General features: G+C 46.7%; 2 protein-coding genes across 5 annotated transcripts; both read left to right on the forward strand.

Moving 5' to 3' along the window:
• Positions 1-887: 887 nt before the first annotated feature.
• Positions 888-6,804, forward strand: KRT222 (keratin 222). Of its 2 annotated transcripts, none has more exons than XM_048926613.1 (6): positions 888-1,042; positions 2,574-2,702; positions 2,957-3,177; positions 4,093-4,166; positions 4,273-4,378; positions 5,072-6,804. In XM_048926613.1, exons 1-6 carry the CDS (start codon positions 947-949, stop codon positions 5,283-5,285), a joined length of 840 nt encoding a protein of 279 aa, XP_048782570.1. In that variant the 5' UTR covers positions 888-946; the 3' UTR covers positions 5,286-6,804. The 2 variants fall into 2 exon arrangements, with proteins under 2 accessions (XP_048782570.1, XP_048782571.1); XM_048926614.1 differs by lacking the exon at positions 888-1,042 and adding an exon at positions 1,048-1,119.
• A 2,705-nt stretch (positions 6,805-9,509) lies between these two features.
• Positions 9,510-23,272, forward strand: SMARCE1 (SWI/SNF related, matrix associated, actin dependent regulator of chromatin, subfamily e, member 1). 3 transcript variants are annotated; one of them, XM_048926609.1, is made up of 11 exons: positions 9,510-9,619; positions 10,194-10,244; positions 10,713-10,756; positions 13,680-13,784; positions 15,625-15,705; positions 16,771-16,902; positions 18,403-18,574; positions 20,114-20,286; positions 20,751-20,852; positions 21,365-21,575; positions 22,317-23,272. In XM_048926609.1, the coding sequence occupies exons 2-11, from the start codon at positions 10,238-10,240 to the stop codon at positions 22,523-22,525; spliced, it is 1,236 nt and encodes a 411-aa protein (XP_048782566.1). In that variant the 5' UTR covers positions 9,510-9,619; positions 10,194-10,237; the 3' UTR covers positions 22,526-23,272. The 3 variants fall into 3 exon arrangements, with proteins under 3 accessions (XP_048782566.1, XP_048782565.1, XP_048782567.1); XM_048926608.1 differs by having other exon boundaries at positions 22,314-23,264; XM_048926610.1 differs by lacking the exon at positions 13,680-13,784 and having other exon boundaries at positions 22,314-23,265.
• The last annotated feature ends 159 nt before the right edge of the window (positions 23,273-23,431 follow it).

A 23,431-nucleotide genomic window follows, 5' to 3' on the forward strand; every position in this document is an offset into this window, starting at 1 on the left:
ACCAATGGCGAACCAAAGGAGCCTGCAACCACAGTTGCAAGTTCCTTTCTTGTTCATACTCTCCTAAGCTTAAAAAATCTTATGTTTGTTTCATGGATGTGGATCAACGAAAAAACTGACAATAATTGTTTTAGAACTAAGTAAAAGTAGAATGTTTACGACAGCTGCCGAAAAAACAGTGGAGAACAAAGCATTCTCATTCCTGCCCAGGTCAGCTGGACAACAACCAGCTCACAGAAATCCAAGCACTACATGGGATCCTTTCACGTGTGCCAGCAGACAGTCAGGAACAAGGAAGCCTTGTGCACACAAGGAGACTCTGAAGTGGAACAAGGCTTTGACTTCTTCAAAGGAGCATCTTGTAACATTACTGCCTCTTTCCCCTCGTTTTACTGATGTATGCTGCAGTCCAAAACACATCGCTTTGTGGGTTTTCTTAGTGGAATCAGAATTTTTACTAAATATCCCACACTGCACACTGCTGAAAAAACTTCAAAAAGTTAAGGGAAGTTCTTACCATACACGATCATTGAGGCTGTAACTATTCAGCAGTTAAAACAGGCCAGGGAACAGAAAGTTTTGTAGAAAGCAGGACAGACTGCCTTCACTTCCCACCCCCCGTGTAGCAATGGGGAAAGTAAGCCTCGTATCTCCTAACCTCACACACTTTGAGGTTATAAAAAACCCGAACTTAAAGCGTAACAGAAACATGAAGGCACTGCACGCGTTCACTTCCACACACAAGCTGGGCATCCTGATTCCAGCCGCCGCCGAAGCACCAGGCGCCGCGTTAGCAGACACCTGCAGGACGGACGCCGCTCCGCCGCCCAGAACGGAGCTCTGCGGCTTTAAGAGCCGCCGCTGCTCTGCCTCCTCCCGCCGCAGGCTCTGCAGAGCCCCCCCACCCCCAGCGAGGCCGGGCACCAAACGGGAGCATGGGAGGGGGATGGAAGCGGCCCGGCTGCTCGGGGGCAGCGGGGCAAAGTATGAAACGGCCGACACCAGGAATCAGATAAGGAGCGCCGCCTCAGCGAGGACCCAGGTAATGACTTCATGCAGACACCTTCCAGAGGAGGAGGCAGCCCTTGTCCGTGCAGCTCCTCCCTCAGCCTCTGTGAGGTACGGCATTGCCTTTTCCATGCAGCATATTACGGGGGACGGGATTTTGGTTTTACTGCAGTAAGATTTGGACTGGAAGAGAAAGAAAAGGTTTTGTTTACGGCCTAAATGCGCGCTAATGGAGAGCCGTGCAGCCCTGCTCTGTACCTGCACAGCGCACTGCTGGCTGCACAGCCACACGAGCTGCACTCTGTTACCACACAGCAGACGAGAATCTCGAATATCGGAGGTGATGTAAAGGAGCCATTTATTTGAAGAAAGCCTTCCAGCTTTTAGCACCTCTATTAAAGAAACCCGTGCCTTTTCAGGGCCTCTTTCCTAATGCTCACAGTAAAACTGCCATACTTTTCAGCAAATATGATTTGTTCTTCCATACAGATTCGTGACAGGTTATCAACGGGCAGTGCTGCTGGTTTAGGTTTATATACAAAACATCTCTAAAACCTAAAAGCCTTGAAATAAAACAGCAAACCAAGTGACTGACATCAAATGCCAAGAGACTCAATCTGCAAATCAGACACGCTGTCACCCAGTAGTGCTGCAGAAGAGGGACTGCAGGCATTGGGAGCTGTGTTGAAGCACTGCTCACAGTGCTGCTGCAGCGCTGGAGCCCCAGGCCAGGCCAGACCCGCAGCTGAGCGTGGCACAAAGCAGCCCAGCAGAGCCACAACAGCTGTGTGACAGCAACTCTGCAGGGACGAGCAGGGAGCACTGAGCGAGCCCTTCCAGAACAGCCAACTGCAGGGTTTCGCCAAAAATGGTGGTGTGATGGTGGTCATTACGACAGGTTAGAATACTGGAGGGTGGGGGAAATGTTTGTAACACCTGACCTTAAAGAGTTCCTTTCCATCGTGAGCTGCGCAGACGAACTGCCACAGTGCACATGGCTGTCAGCACACAGCACGCCAACTTTCCCTTCCCATTCTGTGCAAATTAATTAACCTGTTCTTAAAGAACAGGAAGTTGTAGGCTTGGACAGAGATGCTATTCAGGTAATGCATGGAGGTGCTTGCCCTCAAATAGCAATCTGCTCAGAATTAATGGAACATAATGACAGCTATTATCAACTGTAACATATTCATGCATCCCTTTCTATAAAGCTGTCCCTAGAAACAAATTTTAAAAATACATTACAACTAAAGACCATTTCCACTGCAGTTCCCCTGCCTGCATGAAGCCAAGCCTGTGTGCTCAGGAGTTGGATGTGGGCTAAATACAACCATTTGGGTTGCACTGGAATTCCTCTACGAGAAATGTTGGGGCTGCAGACAGCCAACGACTCCCCATGCACAGCAGGATAGCTTCCTCATTACACAGCACATAGAATGTTAACTCATCACTGCTAGCTCTAACAAATCTATGGGAATCTAAAAAAAATCCTAATGAGATCTTTGTGTGCCTGTTTAGTTTATTTTTATATATTTTTATGTCATCTGTTTCTTTATCCCCTGCAGCAAGAAGCAGCTCCAGTGAAAAGAATGGACAAAGATGCAGAAGCGTTGCAGGCGGCCAGAGCAGAGCTGAGCGAGGCCCGGCGGCAGTGGCACCACATGCAGAGCGAGATCGAATCCCTGCACGCTGTGGTAAGCGCCGCAGAGCAGCAGCCGGCTCTGGGGAAAATAACCCAGGGCCATGTGCTTTTATCCTCTCTTAAATGATTACAGGTTTTACTGGAAAATATCTCAGCCTTAACAAAGTTTACCTTAAAACTATTGTACTATTGTTCTTAATAATATTCTTAGAAGACTCGACCTAAAAACAGTCTGACTGGTAATGACAAGTATGTACAGCATCTTCGCGGACACTTTCCAAATCTCACAAGAGTTAAATTCAACAGGAAAAGGGTTTGGAGCGCTCGCTGCGTGCCACGGAGCAGCAGTACCACATGCAGCTACAGAACTTAGAGGCGGAGATTGAATGCTTGGAGAAGGACCTGCAGGACGTGAGGAGAGGCATCGAGAAGCAGCTGCGAGAGCACGAAATTCTCCTGAACACGAGGATGAAGCTGGAGGAGGAGATTGCAACGTACCGCAGCCTGCTGGAGCAGGAAGAGAACAGGTACTGCTGGCTGAACTCACGTTGTCTTCCTCTTCAGAACTCCCCAGTCAAATAACCGTCGCATTGTAAATACAAGAGCCACTCAGTAAAATGTGGTATTATAAAATCCTTACAAGCGTTTTCATTGTGCTCAGCTTTACCAGTTCCACACTTATGGATGTCAGACTTCTCTCAGTACACTGCAGGTAATAACGAGCTGCCTGCACGCTCACTGGAGGCACTGCTGTCAGTGCAGGTCTGTGTGGCTGCTCCCATAGGATCACACGAAGGATCCCTTTGCACGAGGCTCGTATCACTCAGCACCACCTGAAACAAGTGTCAGTCACACATCTGGGGCTCTGCACATCAGCACGCTGTCTAACAGTGTCTGGCAGTGACACTCTGCTTTAGCTGCTCCTTGTCTGCCCTCCCCAGCACACTGAACACCAGCACTTTCACGTGCAGCTACAGCTCTGTCAGCAACAGAGGATAAGGAAATGCACAGCATCGCTTCCACTGGTACCCAAACAAAACAGGACTCAGAGAGCTCTCAGCATCTCACTGCCTCCCTCAGATGATGCAGGGCCTTCGTCCAGCAGCCTCACACATTTGAATAAGAAGATTCCACACAAGGGACTCAGATTTGGTGCTTCCAACTCTGTGAAAATACACTCAACACAGTATTAATAAAAATAAATATCTCTACCTGGCACACAACCAACACACTATAACCTGTTAAAATTGCTGACAAAATTAAACAGACATTTTCACTTTCTTTAGTTTTACATTCAGAACAAGAAATCCTAATGGTTACTACAGTCAAACAGAACTTCTCATACTCCTCCTATTTTTAAATAGCCCACAGCTTGTAAAACAAGTGATGGATTAAAGTAATTCAGTGCTATGAGGTGCTGGTGAAGCTGTTTATTTTTGCAGGTACAGCTGCTCCATACCCGAGCAGAAGGGCAGGAAGCCCAGCCTCACCACGACCGCCCTCACGCTGCCTGCAGGTCGGTGCTCGCTGCCCCCTGGGCTCACGGCCTCCACAGAGCTTCAGAGCTGGGCTGTTGCCACCCCCCATCCACCTGCATGGCACATCTGCATTTTCTTTTATAGATGGAGTGAAGAAGCACGAAAGTGACAACATGGAGTTGATGACGAAACAAGCAGTCCTAGAAGGAAATATTATGAAGCAAAGTGCTGAAGCTCATGGCACTATAAAGTAAGATAAGCATCAATTTAAGAAAATATTTAAATGTGAATCTTGGGCATTACAATTCGCTCTCTGATTTTTCCTTTCTTTAGTATCCACACAGCTAGGAAGCTCCAGAGTAGCACAGGTAGTTCAAGTTCTATTGAATGGTGTGTTTTAACAATAAATTAAAAATTAAACATCTCTTTATTAGCATTTACTTCCTGAGCTAGCAATATCATGACGCTGCTTCTAACTGCAATTTCTGTCAAGAATGAAACTATTAATACATTTAGTTAAAGCTGAAAGTAAACGAGCCCATGCCGTGTCTGCAAAGTGCCTCTGCGGCGTTTTTACACAAACAAATTCAGGCCTGGCTCTATTGGGAAACCCCTCTGTTCTGCTGATTACTATAGAGGGAAGGAGAGCCTGGCTGCTCAGGGGGCATCTGAGGGCTGGAATGTTTTATTCTTTCTCCTTGGAAACAAACTATCTGTGTTCAGAGCAATGGTTTTGTATCCAAGTCTACTTAAAAGCGTACAAACAAAACCACACTGAAATGTCCCCTGGACTTGGCTTTCCAGAAGGAAGCTGTTCAACTTCTAATAAGCAAATAAATAAATAAGAACTCTGGTTACTCAGTGAAACATTTTAAAAGCAGTCCCGAAGTTACGTGTTGCACAGCACCTACAGGGTCAAAACACCTGTGCTTTACTGTTTCAGGACAGAAAAAGTGGACGAAGTCATTAAGCAGTGGGAAGGCTCTTTCTTCAAGGACAACCCGCGCTTGAGGAAGAAATCCGTTTCGCTGCGCTTTGACCTGCACCTGGCAGCGGCCGAGGAAGGGCACAAACCCAGCCAGCAGAAAGCCCTGCCTGCCATCGAGGTCAGGCTGGTGATGAGGCGCTCGTGCAGCATTCCCTCCATCACACCCTAGCGCTGGGCACAGCAGGCCGGAGCCCCCTGCCATCGTACGGCCCTGCACACAACGCACAGCAGCGGGGAGAAGAGAGGAGAGGCAGATCCTGCAAAGCCTGACTGCCCCCAGCTCTCTGCTCCGGGCGCAGGCCGCAGTTCTCTCATCGCTGTTGTTTTGTAGTACTTCTCCAAACATTAAAAGAATTAAACTGTAACTTTGTACCTCGGCAAGAGAACTCTGGGAATGAGAACCACATATTTCATTCTCTTCTTCAATACTGCGTATGCATATTGGCTGATGAACCATTCCTATCATAATTGTCATACTTGATAGATATTTTAAAACACTTTCTAATAGAAAAAAAAAAGTGACATGCAACAACGCTCTTAAAACACACCAGGTATTAACCAACAATTGTCTTTCAAAAGTGAATAGTATTTTTAAGTATTTTTTAGGCAGCAACTGAGCAAAAATGTCTCTCCCCTGTGACCACGGACACATTTCTCAGCAGTGCCATTACAAACAAATAGCACTGAGCTGTATGGTTCTGCTGCTTTTGAAGCAGGGATCCCCACTGAAAATCAATCACTCTCTTAGCTCTCCTTGTGCATCTGCAAAACGACTCCCAGCCATATTGAGAATCAAATTTAAGGAGTCAAGCATCCATTTTTAATACCGATATTTAATTCATTTTGTGAGTAGTTGCAACGTGAATTTAAATACCTTCAACAGATCCCTCTCCTGACAAATCCTGTAGGTAAAACTGGCCCCTGACCCAGCACACAGCAGATCACTGAGCTGCCAGGTCACAGCCACTATGGCTTCAGTGGGACGGACACAATAAGGGCTGCGTGTGCTGAGTCAGAGCTGCCAGCACATGAAGTGTCCCTGGAGGCAGCAGGCAGAGCAATGGGCAATACAAAGCAGAGCTGGCAGTCCTGCATCTGCACACAGACAGAAACCAGAAATGGAACCCCAACATGCTTTATGAGACCACGGGACAAACTTCAAACAAACAAAACAGAGTAAGGACATTTGTTTACAGGGATTTAAGGAGGTCAGAAACTCCTGCTGGGATCACTGGAACTATGGTGGCTCAAAACAAGAAAACACACAGACAGAATCTGCGGGATCCAAAGCAGCAGGAAAGAATTGACTGCAGTGTCAGTGAGTGCCATATGACTCAAGGCACGTGTCACAGGACTGGCACCACAGAGTCCTCCGCCGTTCAGTTATGCTTCTGCCTTTTATCAACAGCAAGAACGCCATGTTTACGTTGCCCACGGTTCTCTATCTACTGTATAAAGCTGGCTAATTATCATTAACCTTAAAACTGATCTGGTGGTGTTAATACCTGAGTTGGCATCCTGAATGTAACAGCCTCTCCTGGCATTTTCACTATGCAGCTTTTTTGTGTGCTGTACTCTATATTTCACAATACTTGAACTTAAACTAAGTTTTAATTGCTTTAAGGCACTTTAAACAGGGATACAAACTTACCAAAGCAAATAGCAGTACAACAATAAAAATAATAAAAACAGAGTTTGCCCATGCTGCTTTGTGAGCTTCAGTGTGTCTGTCTTGGGGGGTCTGGGTGGCAGAGAACACAAACTAAAGCTGTAGGTAAGAAAATCCACAGCACTGCATCTGAGCACTTTGCAAAGCTCCCTGCAGTATAACTCCAACTCCCCGAGGACCTCTACAGCACGTGGGAGCTGTGTGTCCTACTAGACAATTGCTGCTAATTCCAGCCAACCTGGCGAGATCTCTGTGTGAGTGCCATACCAGGAGCAGATGATGGCATCTGGCTTACAAAGCAATGATCTAAAAGATAAGCTGGCTGGCGAAGGTAAAGAGCAAGTAAACATGTAACAGAAACTTGGTTGAACACATAACCTTACAGCTCCTCTCACGCAGGCAGAGCTTGCACAGGCACATCGCCATTACCATACACACAGAAAGCCCTGGCAGCTCCACAGTAACCAAAAATGGAAAACCTTACCCACAGACACATTTTTTCTTTGGCCAGTGAGCGCCCAGCTCACTCTTGGACCCCAGAACTCAGTTCTTGGGGTTTCTCTTCCTCAGTCTAACTCCAAACTCTCTAAATCCAAAAAATGTCTTCCCTTGTGACACAAACCTCAGCAGCACAGTACAGAGCACAGTCCCGGCCTTAATCTTGCAGTACTATCTAAACATTATTTTAGAATATTGGTATTATTGTGCATTAGTCACTCTCAGTTGGGAAGCTTAAGCAACCAGAAAAATTGCTGCCCTTAACTGTGCACATTTCATCACCTACACACCTGACCTCGCCGTTTCTGAAGCCGTCTCAGTACAGCAGCAGCACAAACACATCCTGAGCTATCCTGCAGTGAGAGCTGTATTCCATCCCCACAGCTGTAACACTCAGCTCAACAGCTCCTAAAACACACAGCTTCTGATTAAAGCTGGAAACCAGCTGTAGTAACTCAGCTGTACTGTTTTATGACCACGAAACCTGAGGCTAATAGAAAAAAACACTGCAGCACACAGTAATAGCTGGCTTTGTTACTACAGCACTGCAGGCAGCCCACCCTTCCCTGATCAAAGGGCTGCTTCTCCACATGGGACTGCCTGACATGGAATTCCTCCAGCATATCAAGAACTGCTGCTACTCTCAAACTGACTCAAATATACACGCTGGTTTTAACTTCATTTTCTTCCCCTAAAGTACCGATACAAGGGAGTACCTTTTAAGTTACCTGCTAAATTGCTCTTTTCAAATTTCTTTGTTGGCTCATAAACTACCCAAACTTCCGCAGGTGTCAGTGTGAACTATAGGTGGGTGTGCATGGGCACAAGAAGAGCCAAGTAAAACCAAGTAAACCAAAGAAAACAGTAAATTGCTGACCTTGGAAACATGTACAATGATTCAGAATTATTAGCATGGAACTGCATTGAACATTCCAGTAACTTGTGCAAATTTAATGCAACATCGAACACAATTTAATTTCATGAACAATGCAATGCAATGAATGCATGGAGTCAAATCCAAGACAAAACAAGGCTATTTTGCACTTCTGTAAGTATTTTATCTTTACCTTACAAATGTTCTGCCCAAGTGAAGCTGGAGGACCAAAAGGCTGCAGATTTGGCTGTTGGAGGATCTTTTCAATTGTCATATTCCTTCTGTTGTCAAATGCAAGTCAGATTATTCTGTGTAATACCACAAATCTCCATTAGCACACTGTGAGCAGTGGGGGCAGAGCTCATCTCTTCATGTGTCCATGAAAGCGTGCTTACTTAAGAACAAAAACAAAGCAGGCCAGGCTGCAGGCACCAAGGACTGCAGCACCTCGGCATTACGGCCAGTTTGTTCTTCTCCCCTTCTATCACCCTTCAGGGTTATACAGGCATTGTTTGTTTGTCTTTAAAAAGAGCTGTTTCTGGTGCCTTTCCAAGGGCAGTCACGCTTTGTTTCTCCTCGTGCACCAGGCCCACCACAGCCGTCCATTACAGGCACAGGGGTCGCTATTTTTCAGCCACAGGACAGTTTTCCAGTCCCCAACCTTTATTTCACCTGCAGCCTCTCACTGACAGCTCCGCGGTGTAACCGATCCCAGCGGAGCACGCGGTGCCGTGCCTCGGCCTCGGGGCGCTTTGCAGCACCGCCGTCATTCGGCCGTTCTGTTGGCCAGCCTCGCACAGCCGCCGTCGGGTAGAGCTATTCTAGACGGCCGACGGTTCCCCAGAAAGCCCTTATTTCGCCCGGTTATGGGATTTTTTACGGGATTTTTTACAGGATTCACTCGGGCCGGACGCGCGGCGTCGCCGCCTCAGATGAAAAAGGCGCGCAATGGCCGCGAGGCACCATGCGCGACGCCGCCCTGCGCCGCAGATTCGCTACCGGGGAACGTGGCCACATCTCTGTGGAAAGTGCTGAAAGGAACGTGGCTGCGCACGGCTCGCGCACGGCTCCCGCCCGCCCTGCGCCCTGGCTGTGCTGGCTGAGGGCACGCGAGGCTGCGGTCGCGGAGCAGAGCGTCCCGCCCGCCGCCCCGGCAGCGCGGGAACGCCGCGCCCCGCCCTCGCCCCATCCCGGTCTCGGCGGGGTGAGGTAGCGTTCCCCGCAGATTCGCCACAACACCTTCCGCTCTCCTTCCCCTCTCAGCGGAGCGCGGGGCAGCCCTCAACCCGGCGGCGTCTCCGAGGAGAGCAGGACGGAACGACCAGCCCCCCGTCATCCGGACACCCCCGGGCGGGAGCAGGGCGGCGGCCGTGGCGAAAGTGCGGAGTGGTGCGCGCAGGCGTGGTGCTCGCCGCCGGCTCGGCCCGGGGAGGAACAAAGGGAGCGCGGCGGCGGCGGAGCGGTGAGTGCGTGGGGGCGCGGGGCGGGCGGGGAGCTCTCGGTGCCCCTCGCGGGGCGGCTCTCGGCCCTTTGCACCGGACCGAAGGGGCTCAGATGGGCGCTGCTCGCGCGGCGGCTCCGCTCACGGCCTCCTCCGGGCGGCGCGGCCCTCGCGGTTGGCGGGCAGGGTGGCGTTTGCAGCTCCGTGCGGAGCTCCGCGCCGGGGGCCCGGCTGGCGGGCGGCGCCGAGTGGCCGTGGAACTTCGCGCAGTTCCTGGAGAAGAAGGGCCGGGAAGCGGGGCTGGGCTGCCGAAGGGCTCCCTGCGGGCGGCGCTCGGCGCGACGTGAAATGGCTCCCGGGGCGCCGGTTCGCGAAGTCCGGAACGTGAGCGCCGCACAGCCGCGCGTTTCGTGCCGCGGCCCTTTAATTGAACTCGTGGGGAGCGCGGCTGTTATGGCAGAGAGCGCCTTTGTTTCCGGAAAGCCTTTTGTTTTCGGAACTGGCGAGCTTTTGGTAATTGTAATGAATGGACGGGTGGTGGACGCATCGCAGGCTGGCGTAATGCTTAATGGGGTGGTGTTCTTTTGTCTTTCAGAAACACAAATATAATGTCAGGTGGCTGAAAGTTTGCCTTTCAAAATGTCAAGTAAGTTTTCAGACTTTTCTTCCTTTGGTGAATGACCGATCTGGTTCAGCAGGCTCTGAGGCAGTGCCCGTAGTCCTTGTACGCAGAGCAGCAGTGCTGCGCAGTGCTGAGTCCACGGCGCTCCATGCTGTCTGACTGCTGTGCTGTCTCCTCTCGCTGCATGCAGCTGTTTCTGACACCTGCCCAGAGGTCTCAGGCACTGCTGCAGCCCAAGCATTTGGTCTCACTGCAGATCTGACTGTCACAGCTTCTGCTATGCCCTGCTTTGTTCCTTACCCTCATCTCATATTCCTTATTCTGCCAAAATAAAAGACCAGCAATGTAGCAGTGATGTGTTTTGTTTTCTTTTAAAGTTTCTTCTGTCCTTCGCTGTATGTTCTCGTTAAATTGTTTGCCACAGAGGATTCCTTTTAAAGAACTCATTCAAATTTTCAAGGATTTTCTTTGCTTACGTTTATATTTTAACAGAAAGGCCATCTTATGCTCCACCTCCTACCCCAGCTCCCGCAACCGTAAGTACAGTGATTTTTCTCGTTAACACAGATCCCTGGTAGCAGAGCTGTTAGTGACTTACTAGAGCCCTAACGGCAGAGATGCAGCACTTCCTGTGTTGGAAAAACACACTTGTTGTATTTCATTATTATGATACGCGTTGTTTGAAATCCTCTCAATTTCGAAACAGTTTGTGAAAAAGAAGTTGAATAAAATGGTTTCATCTTAAATTCAGCGTCTGCAGGATCTGGCCTTTTTTATCAGCAGTCACTGGAATTACTCACCTATGTGGCCATTAAACTCATGCAGACAGTGCTGCCCATTGCCCTAAAATGGTATTTGCAGCATTTGCAATGGAATACTGGAATATTCAGGGACAAGTTGATACACTTAATTCTCAAACTCCGCGCTCAATTTGTACACAAATAATGAGCAAAACCGGATGCATTTTTTGTGTGTCCGACACATTTTCAGTGGAATGCAATTGTCTGTTGTATTTGGTCAGAAAAAGGAAACACTGATGGAAATGTTATCCAGATTTCATAAAAATACTGGTATTTTGGGGTCCACTGCATGATAAATATCCTAATTTATAGTAAAATGGTATGGAATGCTGGTTAGGAGAAGATGAAAATGATGTCCAGTAGTGCTTGTGCATGTATAAAAGCATTCTGAAATACTATGTGCTGTGGTTGGAAAAGCTCCTGAAAGCAAATGCAGCTCTTGTTTTGGAGGCAGAGAACTGATGGGGGAAAACATGAATGTGTGGAACAAAAGAACGAGTAAAGGTGCTACAGTGGAGTTCTTTTGAAATCTGTTACCCAAGAGCTGTCATCCCTGATCTCCACATCTGGGATGGAAAGTGCAGATGCAGTCAGGTGAAATGCAGTGCTTTCACTTCACTGTGCTCTACTTCACATCAGAAGAGGCCCGAAAGTGATTGCAACGTGTAAAGAACAAGTTAAGCTTAAAAAAGGAAAAAGAAAGAAATCATTGTGTTTTGCATCGTTTATTCAGCTTTCATTTTGACGTGACTTAGTAGATTTGTGCTGTTAGGAGGAATGTGTGGCATGTACCTTACAAGTGAATCCCTGCATCAGGAGCTGTGCCTGGGGCACAGTGTGGGCACAGGCACTGCTGAAGGGTGGCTGCAGAGGCTGTGCATCCTTTAGTCGAGCTGCAAATCCCCAGCAGTTCACAAAGCCAGGTTCACGTTTGCTAACAGTGATGTGCACTGCCTGTCTTTCCAGCACCTTTTGTGTTAACTTGAATCACTCGCAGTCCTTGAGATAACCAGTGCTCTGTGAAGAGCTGCAGAGCAACGCCTTCTTTACCCCTCGTGGGCCAGATCCTGAGCTCAGCAGGGTATCACCGGCTCTCACTGACCACAGTCTTGCATCTGAAGTAACAGGTGGTGTGTAATGCAGGGTGGTTACCTGGCAGCACGGAACTCCTGCTGATTTCTCTGCAATGGAGGTTCGCTGTCCTCAGACTTTAGTGAGGATGTTACAGTAATGCTGTCATGTAGTCAAATGGCATCATTTTACACAGCAAATGTCTGTGTCATCATCAGAGGCATGAAAACTGAGTCAATGCCAGCTGCTGCCATTGAGCTTAAGTTTGGCAGTGGACCATATGAAGGCTGGTTCTTAAAGGGTGCTTTTGTATTATTTGTTCAGAAATAAACCAACTGCAGCACGTGCACGTATAGTTGAAAACCTTGCAAGTCGATATAGTTTGGGTTACAGGTTCTGTTTGTTGTGTGTTTGCATCTGTCACACCTTGGATCCTCAAACTTAATCACAGGGCTTTTGCAGCTGTAATTTAGAGTGGGAACAGTGAGCACATTGCCTTAAAGGGCCCTGCAGTGGCCTTACCAGAGTGGCTCTCAAGTGTAAGATGGTGCAGGTAATGGGTGAACCTGGCGTGGTGCTGCAGATGCTGCTGGGACCCCGGATGGGAGCAGTGCTCCATCGCCGTTCCATGCCTGGTCTGCTTTATTTGCAACACCATTTGAATTCTGGATAACGAAAAGAGCTTGTTGAAGTGCAGGAGTGAGATTCACAAGAGAAAGGAGAGACAGTGAACCTCCTGATGTTTGATTGCAGTCCCTGCTTACCCACCATCTGTGTGCTCAGAAATTAGGTTTTCTCAGCGTTACCGGAGGTGAGAACAAATTGGTCCACCTGCAAGAACAGATGAAGATGTGTTTGATTAACTGCTGAAACGTCTCTGATTCAGTGGTGGCCTGAGATCAGTTTGTGGTTTCTAACCTGCAGATTGCATTGCAGCACTTCTTCAGCCCCGCCAGTCTGCAGTCTCCTAACAGAGCGGCGTCTCCATGCATCGTCCTCTCTTGGTTTTTCTAATCCTTACAGTTCTCCAAAGTGTTTTGATTCTGCAAACCACCATTAAGGTCTTCTGCTCCTGGTGTTGGTGCACAGATGGTGCTTTGAGAGACTGATTTGTTTGTTTTTACCCTGTTTGTTGGCAACGTCCTGTTCGTGAGAAGTCAAAAGGATGGGAAAAGGAGGAGGCAGAGATTTTTGCTGTTGTAGTAAATGTTGACTTCGGGAATTTTTGCCCCTATACTGTGTGCTACTTTGCCTTCTAAGTTTGGGTATGAGACTCCTCTTGAATTTCTTGGTGGCTTAAACGTTGGAAATGTGATCAGGACTGATGGAATACTTGTGACACGCTTAGAAGTAAAAGCACTAACTTTGGACGTTTGTAGTGACACAGCTGCTAAAGAATCCTGTTTCCTTGATAGCTTTATATTGGACTAAATTCTGTGTGTTGAGAAGATATCAACTGCTACACCTCATTTGCTTGTTTAAATTCTGATTGCTTTTGCATGCCATATTGCAGTTCATTTTCATTTATGTGTTTTCCTCGTTTGATCTCATTTCTCATTCGTGTTTTTGTCTCATTTGTTTCCATCAGCAAATGCCCAGCACACCAGGGTTTGTGGGATACAATCCATACAGCCATCTGGCCTACAACAACTACAGGCTGGGAGGGAACCCGGGCACCAACAGCCGGGTCACGGTAGGAGAATCAACTATTACATCATCCAGCAAACAGCAGGCACTGCCCAGAAATGGCTTTAGAGTTAGGTTCTTCTGAATCTTGGCTGCTGCCTCGCTTTCTAGGAACAAAAGATTACTTCTGGTTTTCACTCTCCATCCCTACCCCTTCCCCTTCACTTTGAAACCCTTCACAAGCGAACGGACTTCTGTTCAGGAGGGGGAAAGATGTGGGAATTGATGCAGGACTCCAAGGAGACACTCCGTGGTCTTCAGTGGCCGCTGCACGTGTAGGGAAGGTCTGTTCTGCAGGTACTGATCCCTGGGGGGAGGGAACTGCAAATTTATACAAAAATAAGGAGGGATGCTTTGCAGACGGGGGTTGTTGACAGTAGTTGCATCACACTGTTGAGCTGTGCGAGGAGTGTGAGCCTTTGTTTTCCTTTCCAGTCCTGGTCTGGTTTAAGTGTGTGAAGTCCAGTTCAGAAACAGTTGTTTCAACAGAAGTGTAATGATATAAAATGGAATCAGATATTCTGTTTCTGTGGGTGTATCGAAAATGGACATCAAATTCATTTCTGATGGAGGACACTGATGGAGGTGACACTTCCTTCAAATACAGAGCAAGTCCTGAGCATCAGGTGCAGTCAGGAAAAAGGCAGTGGAGGCACAAAATGTTCTTAACTAACATGACAGCAATAGAGTAAATCCCTATTTAAAGAAAAAAAAGTTCCTGTAATTATCATAACGAAGTTTTTCGTTTAAGACTTTCTTAACTTCAAAACATCTGCTCAGTTTAGGACATGGTATAAGAAGTGATTTGTTAAGGAACACATACAGTGCCCTAAGTGAAGAGTCTTCTTGTGCCTCTTCTATAAACCTCCTTTCAGACTTGATGAGTCCTTCAGGCTTATTGAAATGCTTACAGAAGAGGCCTTCCCCATACAGGCTGGAACTCGACTGATGTCCTGTCTGACCACATACTTATTTTCCTAAGCAAGATGAAGTTAGGTTTGCTCTGAGAACTCTCATTGTTTCTGTACGTCATAAGCATACACAGCTTTCTGTGCCATGCATATATCAGTATATGTATGGTGTCTTGGAACTCCTGTTAATTTAAAAGCATTAAACAGTTTCCGTTAATGTTTTTCAAACCCATCTGTGTGTGTATCTATGTATACATTTTGGTAATGCATATACTCCATGTACATTATCTATACCTATAGTTCTGTATGCATTGTTTCATAGAACTTCATAAATTCAGCAAAAAAAAAACAACAACTGAAGAGGAACAATTGGAAAGCTGAATACAAGGTTGGCCTTTATGACCAATTTCAAATATTTGCTTAATCTACTCAATCCTGAAAAAGCTCAGAACTGCTTTCTGCTTTTATGAAATGGTCCCATGGTGGTAACTGCCCAATGGTGGGAGTGCTGTGGGAGAGCTGGTGGGCTGTGAGGTTGTGGTGAGGGGCACAAAGCTGCAGGAGTCCTGTAAGGGATGAGCAGGGCGTGCAGCAGCTCTCCATCAGCAGCACTCTTCCGTGTCTTCTTACTTAGCACGAGGTGTTCAGCACTGCACAGGCCGGAAGGAAGATCAGAGCACACAAACATGCAGAGGCTGACATGGATCATTGCAGCTTGGAGGCAGATAACGCCTCCGATGGATCGGTTGCAGAGGGGGATTTGCTCTCCATAGCGAGCAGTTTAACAGGACTGCTTGTGTGCCTGTGCACGGGCCGGGGGGTTGGTGCTGCATTCTTGAATAGGGGTGTGTTTGTCCTTTCAACTGTGCAAGAGTAAATGCTTCCCCACAGCACATGAGCACATTAACAAATGGGCTTCTTCATTTTCTTCCACAGGCTTCCTCTGGTATTACCATTCCAAAGCCCCCAAAGCCCCCAGACAAGCCCCTGATGCCCTACATGAGGTACAGCCGGAAGGTGGGTATGGGTACAAGTAATAGTAAACCTTGTACATGCTAACAATTCATCGCTGTTATTTTAGTTTCAGCTTTTAAACTTTTACTCCTAACAGCCTGCACTTTCCTTTAAGGGAATTGTAAAGTACAGATGCATTGCCCTGCAGAATAACGCAGCACTGTTCTGTTGTTACGGTTGCCAGTTTCTGGGGGGAAAGGTTGTCTCTAAAATGGTAATTTCCTACTGCTGTCCGCTGACAAGGATCCACCCTGCCACATTCAGAACTTCCTGTGACTTACTGAGAGAACTTTTTGTATAAAGGAAGTGTTCCTTGCGGTATACTGGGCTTGGTACAGTGCTGTAGCTGGACTGAAGAGTAGCAATGAGTGGACTTTGCATGTTCTCCTTCACCAACCTAGCCTGTGGCAATGGTTACTTCGCTATTCTCTGAACTGTTTGACAGAAAATAGGAGAGAGACCCTTGTGGAGTCTGAAATCTGATTGGCATGGGGAGGGCAGGTGAGCCCGTCTGGAGCGGGTGAGCCAGAAGGAGATTCTTCACTTCTGGTTCAGTATCTTTACCAGCGTATCTTAGGCCAAAAAACCAGCAGCAAAAAAAAGTCAAGTGGCGCAGCAAGAAATAACACTGGCAGCTCTCTCCTTGTTTTTTCCCTGTAAAGTTAGAAACCTTTTTGGTGGAGTCAGAACTCGTTGGAACTCAAATTGATCAGCGAGACTGAAAAGTATTTGCATTCTGATCTGAAAAGCTCAGTGCTCTTTACCGTAATCTGCTGGATGTGTGCACTCAGTAGCACTTCTTTTTCCCAGAGATGCAGCGATGTGCATTTGAGAAGAGAATTAAGAGGGTTAAAGGCAATATTCTCATGAAACCAAAGCCGTTTCAGTAGATGACCTCCTACTGACTTCCTGCCCCAGAAAATAACCGAGGTAGTTTAGCCAGGCTCATTCCTAACTTAATCCTGTTTTTCGTGGTGGTTCCAGAAAGAACACTGAGATGACAATATAAAATGTTTAATTTGGAAGTATTTAGATATCATTAGTAAAGCTCCAGCTGTTTCTGTTAAGGTCTGGGACCAAGTGAAGGCGTCCAATCCTGATTTGAAGTTATGGGAAATTGGCAAGATTATTGGAGGAATGTGGCGAGATCTCACTGATGAAGAGAAGCAAGAGTATTTGAATGAATATGAAGCTGAAAAGGTAAATGGAAGAAATCTGGGATGTTTATTACAGCTGATTCTTCTAGGAGCTGGTCTGAGAAGAAAAACCCATCTTACCCTTGCAGTGGTGTATAAGGCTTTCACGAGACCCCCTGTATGTAGCTTAATGGAAGTATGTCCTGACACATCTTTTAGATTTTTTTTTAATAACTGTACATCAGCTGTGACTGGTCAGTTTTTAGACCTAATTCAAAATGAAGTATTTATAATTGAGTGCCGATTTTAACTGTTTAATGAATGGATTTAATTGTACAACATCAGTGTTGAAAAGATTGTCTCAACACCAGAATCCTCTTTCAAAACTAGTGCTCTGCAGCTGCTGCTATTGAGGCATGAACGTGCTCATAAAAGACTTGCAGTCACGTAGGGTTTGGTTTCCATGCTGTTACCTGCTGTATCTCCACGCTGTGGCTTAGTGTTTTGTTTCTTAGTAGAAAAATTGTACCATTTTTTAGGGCTTTCTTGTGTTTTTGTTTTTTATCTTCGTGACAAAAGATGACAGCTACGCCTTTCTCTAGGTTGGTAAGTGTTGAGGCCTTCAGCAGACTGTTACTGTGATCCTAAACTGCAAAGGGGAGTTTGTCCACCCGCTGCCTTGTAGTCAAACCCGGTTGGTGCCCAGCCTGATCAAACCTGAGCTGTTTTATTCCGAGTCAGTAGAGAAGTGCTTCCCAGCTGGCTGCTCTGAGATGGAACAAAATTAAGGAATTCTATTTTTTTGACTTGGTAACAGTGTTTAGACTGTGAGCTCCTTGGGGCAGGGGCCATCTTGCTTGCATTTTTCCAGTGCCCAGATAGGGTTCCAGTCCTAGTAATAAAGAAACTGACGCTCCTAGGTATTGGTGCCAGGATTTTAGATTATCTCATTTTCCATTGGAAATACCTCAGATCTCTGTACAAATTGTAGACCAGGCAAATTCTAAAAGCGATGTGAAAGAAAGAAATTTAAAGGGAAAATATTTCAGAGAAGGTGAAAACAGTGATGCAGTCCTGCTACCAGTAGTCTGGCTGCAGCACTCTGTATCATCCCAGTGCAGGGATGGATCAAAGAACGCAAAGGCGTGAGTTATTTGGAAACTGGCTCATGGCATAACTGGAATAAAGAAAGAGAAGAAATCGAAATAAAAGGCGTAGTTAAAACTCCAGGGAATTACTGAGAATATTTTAAGTCAACTCATCTTTATTTTACCAGAGTTCATTTGATAAATGCCTTGTTCTGAAGTTTGACTTCAAACAACAAAAACAAAGCGTTCTTAAGACCTCTTAAGCAGTCAAACACACCTAAAAGCCCAGCGGCAGTTTGGCTGAATGACGGTGGAAGAAGTTCTAATTTGTGAAACTGAAAGCTGAGGGCATCTGGTTGTGTATCAGTCAGATAGCGCAGAAGAGATGTCTGTATAACTGCCTCTGAGTTGCACCTCATTGTGTCGGGTCTGAAATTGCCCAGCGGTGCAATCAAACCATGTTGGTCACGTTTCAGATTGAGTACAATGAGTCCATGAAGGCCTACCATAACTCTCCTGCATACCTTGCCTACATCAATGCAAAAAGTCGTGCAGAGGCTGCGTTAGAAGAAGAAAGCCGCCAAAGGCAGTCGCGCATGGAGAAGGGCGAACCTTACATGAGCATTCAGCCAGCAGAAGATCCAGATGGTAAGCAGAAAGCAGTCTGCATGCGTGCAGGGAGAAAGTCATCACAGGGCCTGTGGCATAAGACGTGCCAGATAGAAAATTACTCCTGTGTAGCCTTCCCAGCGCTGAGCGTGACTTGCTTTTGTTTCCGTACCTTCAATATTAATTCCCATGGTTCCGTTTTATTTTGTAGAGCTACCAGCTGACCTTGTCTCACTCCCAAAACCTAAGGTGACAAGCCAGTGATAAATCTTCCAGCCCTTAATTGTGCGTGAAGTAATGCGGACAGTTCAAAAGGAATCGGTCTGCTTAAAACTCTGTAGTGGCTTTTCACAAATGAGTTACCAGATGATGAGCTGCTTCCTTTAATCCAGTTTGAGTGGAACCCTGCACTCAGCAGAAGCACGTCGTTCTGATAAGCTGAGCTCTCGCATGATTAGGAGCACCTGAACTTCAAACGTTCAACAGATGTCATTTGAGGTTGTTTAGAACAGTTTTATCCTCGCTGTTGACAAGTTGATGAGAAAATGCTGAAAGTTTATTTGACTGCAAGGAAATGCACCCCACCCAGCAGGAAGAATTCAGATTCGTGCTGTTAAGGGCTACTTTTAAATTCATAACCCAGCATGGACTTGTTGAAACCTGAGGGTGAAAAAATTGCTCAGTTACACCCTGAGATAAAGGCTGTGGCAGCAGCACCTTCCCATGTGAGGTAACTGCTGAACTTCTGTCAACACGTTGAGTGCTCCAAGCAGCTGATGTTCTGGGCTTTAATTTCTGTTCTGCAGTGCATGGGCCAGAATTAATGCAGGCAGAGCCAGCTGTGCCAGCACCAAGCTGGATCTGCTCACATTTGGGGTGAAAGGCAAACTCATTCCTGTGGCAGGAGCGTTGCTGCTGTGCTGCCCTGTGTGTCAGTAGGATCTTAGGGGCTGTAGGAATATCAGGAGAAGAGAAAAGAAGACCTTGTGTTTGTGGAGGCTCAGATAGCAGTTCTGCTATCGAGAACCTGACTGCTTCCATTTTCATTGTAGTGAAAGGCTTGAGCTGCTCAGGGCAAATGCAGGAAGTTGCAACGCAGCAAGTCTTGACTTCTACAGGCCAGAAGCTTTGAGTGCTGCTGGATGTAGGAAGAGAGTTGTGTAGTTTCAGATGTCAGCAGGAGTCTACTTTTACGTTTGTGTTTGTCTTTTTCAGTGAATGTTGTTCTTGTATCACAGTTAATCAGAAATGGTTTCTTTATTCAGTGCACTGGTAGCTCATCTTAATCTGGAAACTTGGAAAGCACATAAATAACGAGGTCAATCCAGAGCTCATCTGTGTGGGAGATGCATACAGAACAGCAGCCATAGCTGAGCTGAGGCGATGGCATTCTGATCCTCACACCGCCTTTTTTCCCCTCGCTGACGTTCCTTAGTCAAATATTTTAGTATGAACTTCATGACACGAGAAAGCAGTGTTCGGTTTGGGTTTGTAATCAGTGGTGACATTGGTGCAGTCTCGTTAGCCCAGTGCTTACTTTGGGGAATTGCAGCGCTGTGCTTCCAACTCCCGTTTCAGATTACGACGATGGGTTTTCGATGAAGCACACGGCCACGGCTCGCTTCCAGAGGAACCATCGGCTCATCAGTGAGATCCTGAGCGAAAGTGTGGTTCCTGACGTCCGCTCCGTTGTCACTACAGCTAGAATGCAAGTTCTTAAACGCCAGGTTCAGTCTCTAATGGTTCACCAGGTAAAGATAAACGATGGAAAGGCAGCGTGCCAGGCCCCGCAGCCTTCGGTCCCCACGCTGTTCTTGTTGGGTGTCTGTGCTCTGTTGGTTCGTTGGGTTTTCTCAGGAGTGCCAAGATGGGAGGTTTCACCCTGTGACCTTTTTTACTGAGAGTTCCATTAGGCTGTATGTTGTTCTTCAGGACACCTGAAGTACCAAACCTGTAGCTCTTCATTATTACACACAGCCTTTCTCTGTAGGGGGTAAATGTGCAGTTTAATGGATTCGGTTGCTTATGACTGCAGTCTCTTCAGTGCACAGACCCATTTATTGTTCAGACTTTTTTACTTCTTGGTGTATGTTGGGTACTGGATCAAGGAAAACGTTTTGCTGCAAGGATTTAAACACTGCTGCATTTAATTTTCAACTGAATACTGTTGTCCATTTCTTCAGAAGTAAAGCAGCTTCATTTCTTACATTCCCAGCGTAAACTGGAAGCTGAACTGCTGCAAATTGAAGAGCGTCACCAGGAGAAGAAGAGGAAGTTCTTGGAAAGCACAGAATCCTTCAACAATGAGCTCAAAAGGGTACGAGTCTCCTTCTCCACTGTGAGCAATCTGCTGGCTACCTGCTCTGCCCTCTTCCTTTCAGTTCAGTATTGAATTGTTTGCAATTAGATGAGTGCAGTGTCCCAGGTCTGCTGAAGTGTGTGGCAGTTGGAAAGCACACAGCATTTCTGTGATCCCTGCTCCCTTGGTGTCCTGCAGTGGTTGTGTGCAGGCAATGCGCTCTGCAAGCACCTCCAGGCTCCTGGAGTTCCAGCTCAAGGAAAGGGGCCTGGAGCCACTATGGGGAACGTATGCTGTGTCCTAGGCTGCATCCAGAGCCAAGGTTTAGATCACTTATCTAGGTTTTTTTTATATATACTTGTTGCTACTTCTGTAGTTTCTGAAGCTTTTAATGTAAACTTATTGGAATCACAAGTCGTTGTGCACATATTGCTGCACATAGAGATACTGAGCTAATAACTGAGTTTTCTTGATGTTTTGTCTTTCACAGTGTAACTGGGGTAATAAAAGAGGTTTTTTTTAATTGCTAGCTATGCAGTTTGAAGGTGGAAGTGGATATGGAAAAAATTGCAGCTGAAATTGCTCAAGCTGAGGAACAGGCTCGCAAGAGGCAGGAGGAAAGGGAAAAGGAAGCAGCTGAGCAAGCTGAGCGCAGTCAGAATAACACAGCAGCTGAGGAAGAACAGGCAGCTAACAAAATGGAGGAGAAGAAAGAAGAGGAGAGCACTCCAATGGAGACAGGTAACCACATTTCAAACCACCTTCATGGACCCCGAGGGATCAGTGTTAAAGTACCTCTGCAGAGGCTGTGCTTGGCTGGGGGGTGCCTCAGGTTTGTGGTGTTAGGAAGAAGGGCTTCTTCAGAAGAGTGTTCAGAATAGTTGTCTTGGTGGACACAGCTGTTTGTTTTCCTCATTAAGTTGTTCCTTTTTAAAAGGGTAGAGAATATCACAAAATATGTAATACTTTGTGTAAGGAGAAAAAAATTCTGAATGCTTTCATCTTCTAGGCTTGGTGGGAGCAACTGAGCACCCACTGCCACCATCTGGCAAGGATGGCAGAACTGCAGCTCTCCCCATGCTGCTCTTCCAGCCTGCCTGCAGGCTTTGTTGTGTTCCATACAGTGACTTTAGTGACAGTGTTTATGCAAATCAGTGGCCAATGTCTCAGTGAGTCGTTGCTGTAACAGCATAAGGGAGAGTGGACTGATTGTTTGGATTCTGGTGCATCCAGCTTAACGAGGCACATTGCTTTCTGTGCCCCAGTCCTGAGTGCAGGCAGCTGCAGGAGACCTTCAGGGTGCCATGCAGGACCACAGAGTGGAGCTTTGAGAGCTGTGCCTCTTACTGCACGTACTAAGTAACAAATAATTGCTGTGAAATGCTCTCATTTATTACAAGTTCCATTCCTAAATTCTAACTGTGCTGCCTAAATAAATATATTGGTCTATAAATGACACTGAGAAGAATTTTGTTACAGAAGAGCCTCACCCAGAAGAGAGCACAGAAAGCCAGCAGAACGGTGAAGAGGGAACATCTACCCCTGATGATAAGGAGAGTGGCCAAGAGGGGGCTGACAGCACTGCAGAGGAAGGAACCAGTGACAGCAACACTGGTTCAGAGAGCAACAGTGCGACAGTGGAAGAGCCTCCTGCAGACCCCAACACTGAGGAGAGTGAGAAGAAAGAATAAACAGTGACTTGTTTCATGTGTGTCCTCTTAATGAAGTACTGGTTTGATTTCAAAATGTGCTAAGCAGCTTTGTATCTGTACTGCCTGTGCCACGTGTCTCCCAAGGAACTGGGGCTTGGTAACATCTGTTATCAGCATAGTAACCTAAAGGGCATTTTGGGACAGAGGAGCTCTTAGACAGAAAACATCTCATTCCTCTAAGCATAGTGGTGGATATGTATCAAGATAATTGTTTGCAGTTTTGTTTCTAATACCAAAACCAGGATTTCTCCCCTTTCTCTGACTAAATTATCACAGTGAACAGAGGTGGATTCCCGAGTGCCTGAGTGCAGTTATCCTGGAGTAAGCAACGCTGTGTCCCAAGGATTTTTTCTGAGATGGGGGATCACTCACAGCAGCCCTTGCTTTTCACAATTTGACTCTTTATTTGCTACTTAGACATCCTAACAGGAGCAAAGACCTGGCAAAGTGCAAAGCAGGAGAGCGCTTCAGTGTCTTACTGCAGTCACAGCGCAGTGACAGGCAGCAGCTCCTTGCTGTGCCCTCCCAAAACCTCAAAAAAAACCCTATAAAAACTACTGCTGAAAGTGCCCCATTTTGTCTGTGTGAGCAGAAGCCCTCTGCAGGGAACTACAGCCACAAACCATTTGTTTCCAGCTACAGGAGAGCACACGCTGTGCACGCCTTGGTAAATAGTGTGCTTTGATGGGACGGGGGGGTGAGGTGGTCGTGTTTTTCTAAATCTTTGGTTTTTTCCTAATGGTCCAAAAAGAATAAAATCCAACAGTCTTGTTTTCTAAACCGACAGTGGTCTGGTTCTTGTCTGAAGGCACCGCTGTGCTTGCAGGGCTTTGGTCTGAAACAAAAACGTGGAATCCATTGCAGACCTATTTGGTACTGAAAGCT

The sequence above is a fragment of the Lagopus muta genome, chromosome 25, assembly GCF_023343835.1.
Source record: "Lagopus muta isolate bLagMut1 chromosome 25, bLagMut1 primary, whole genome shotgun sequence".
In the NCBI taxonomy this organism is placed as follows: Eukaryota; Metazoa; Chordata; class Aves; order Galliformes; family Phasianidae; genus Lagopus; species Lagopus muta.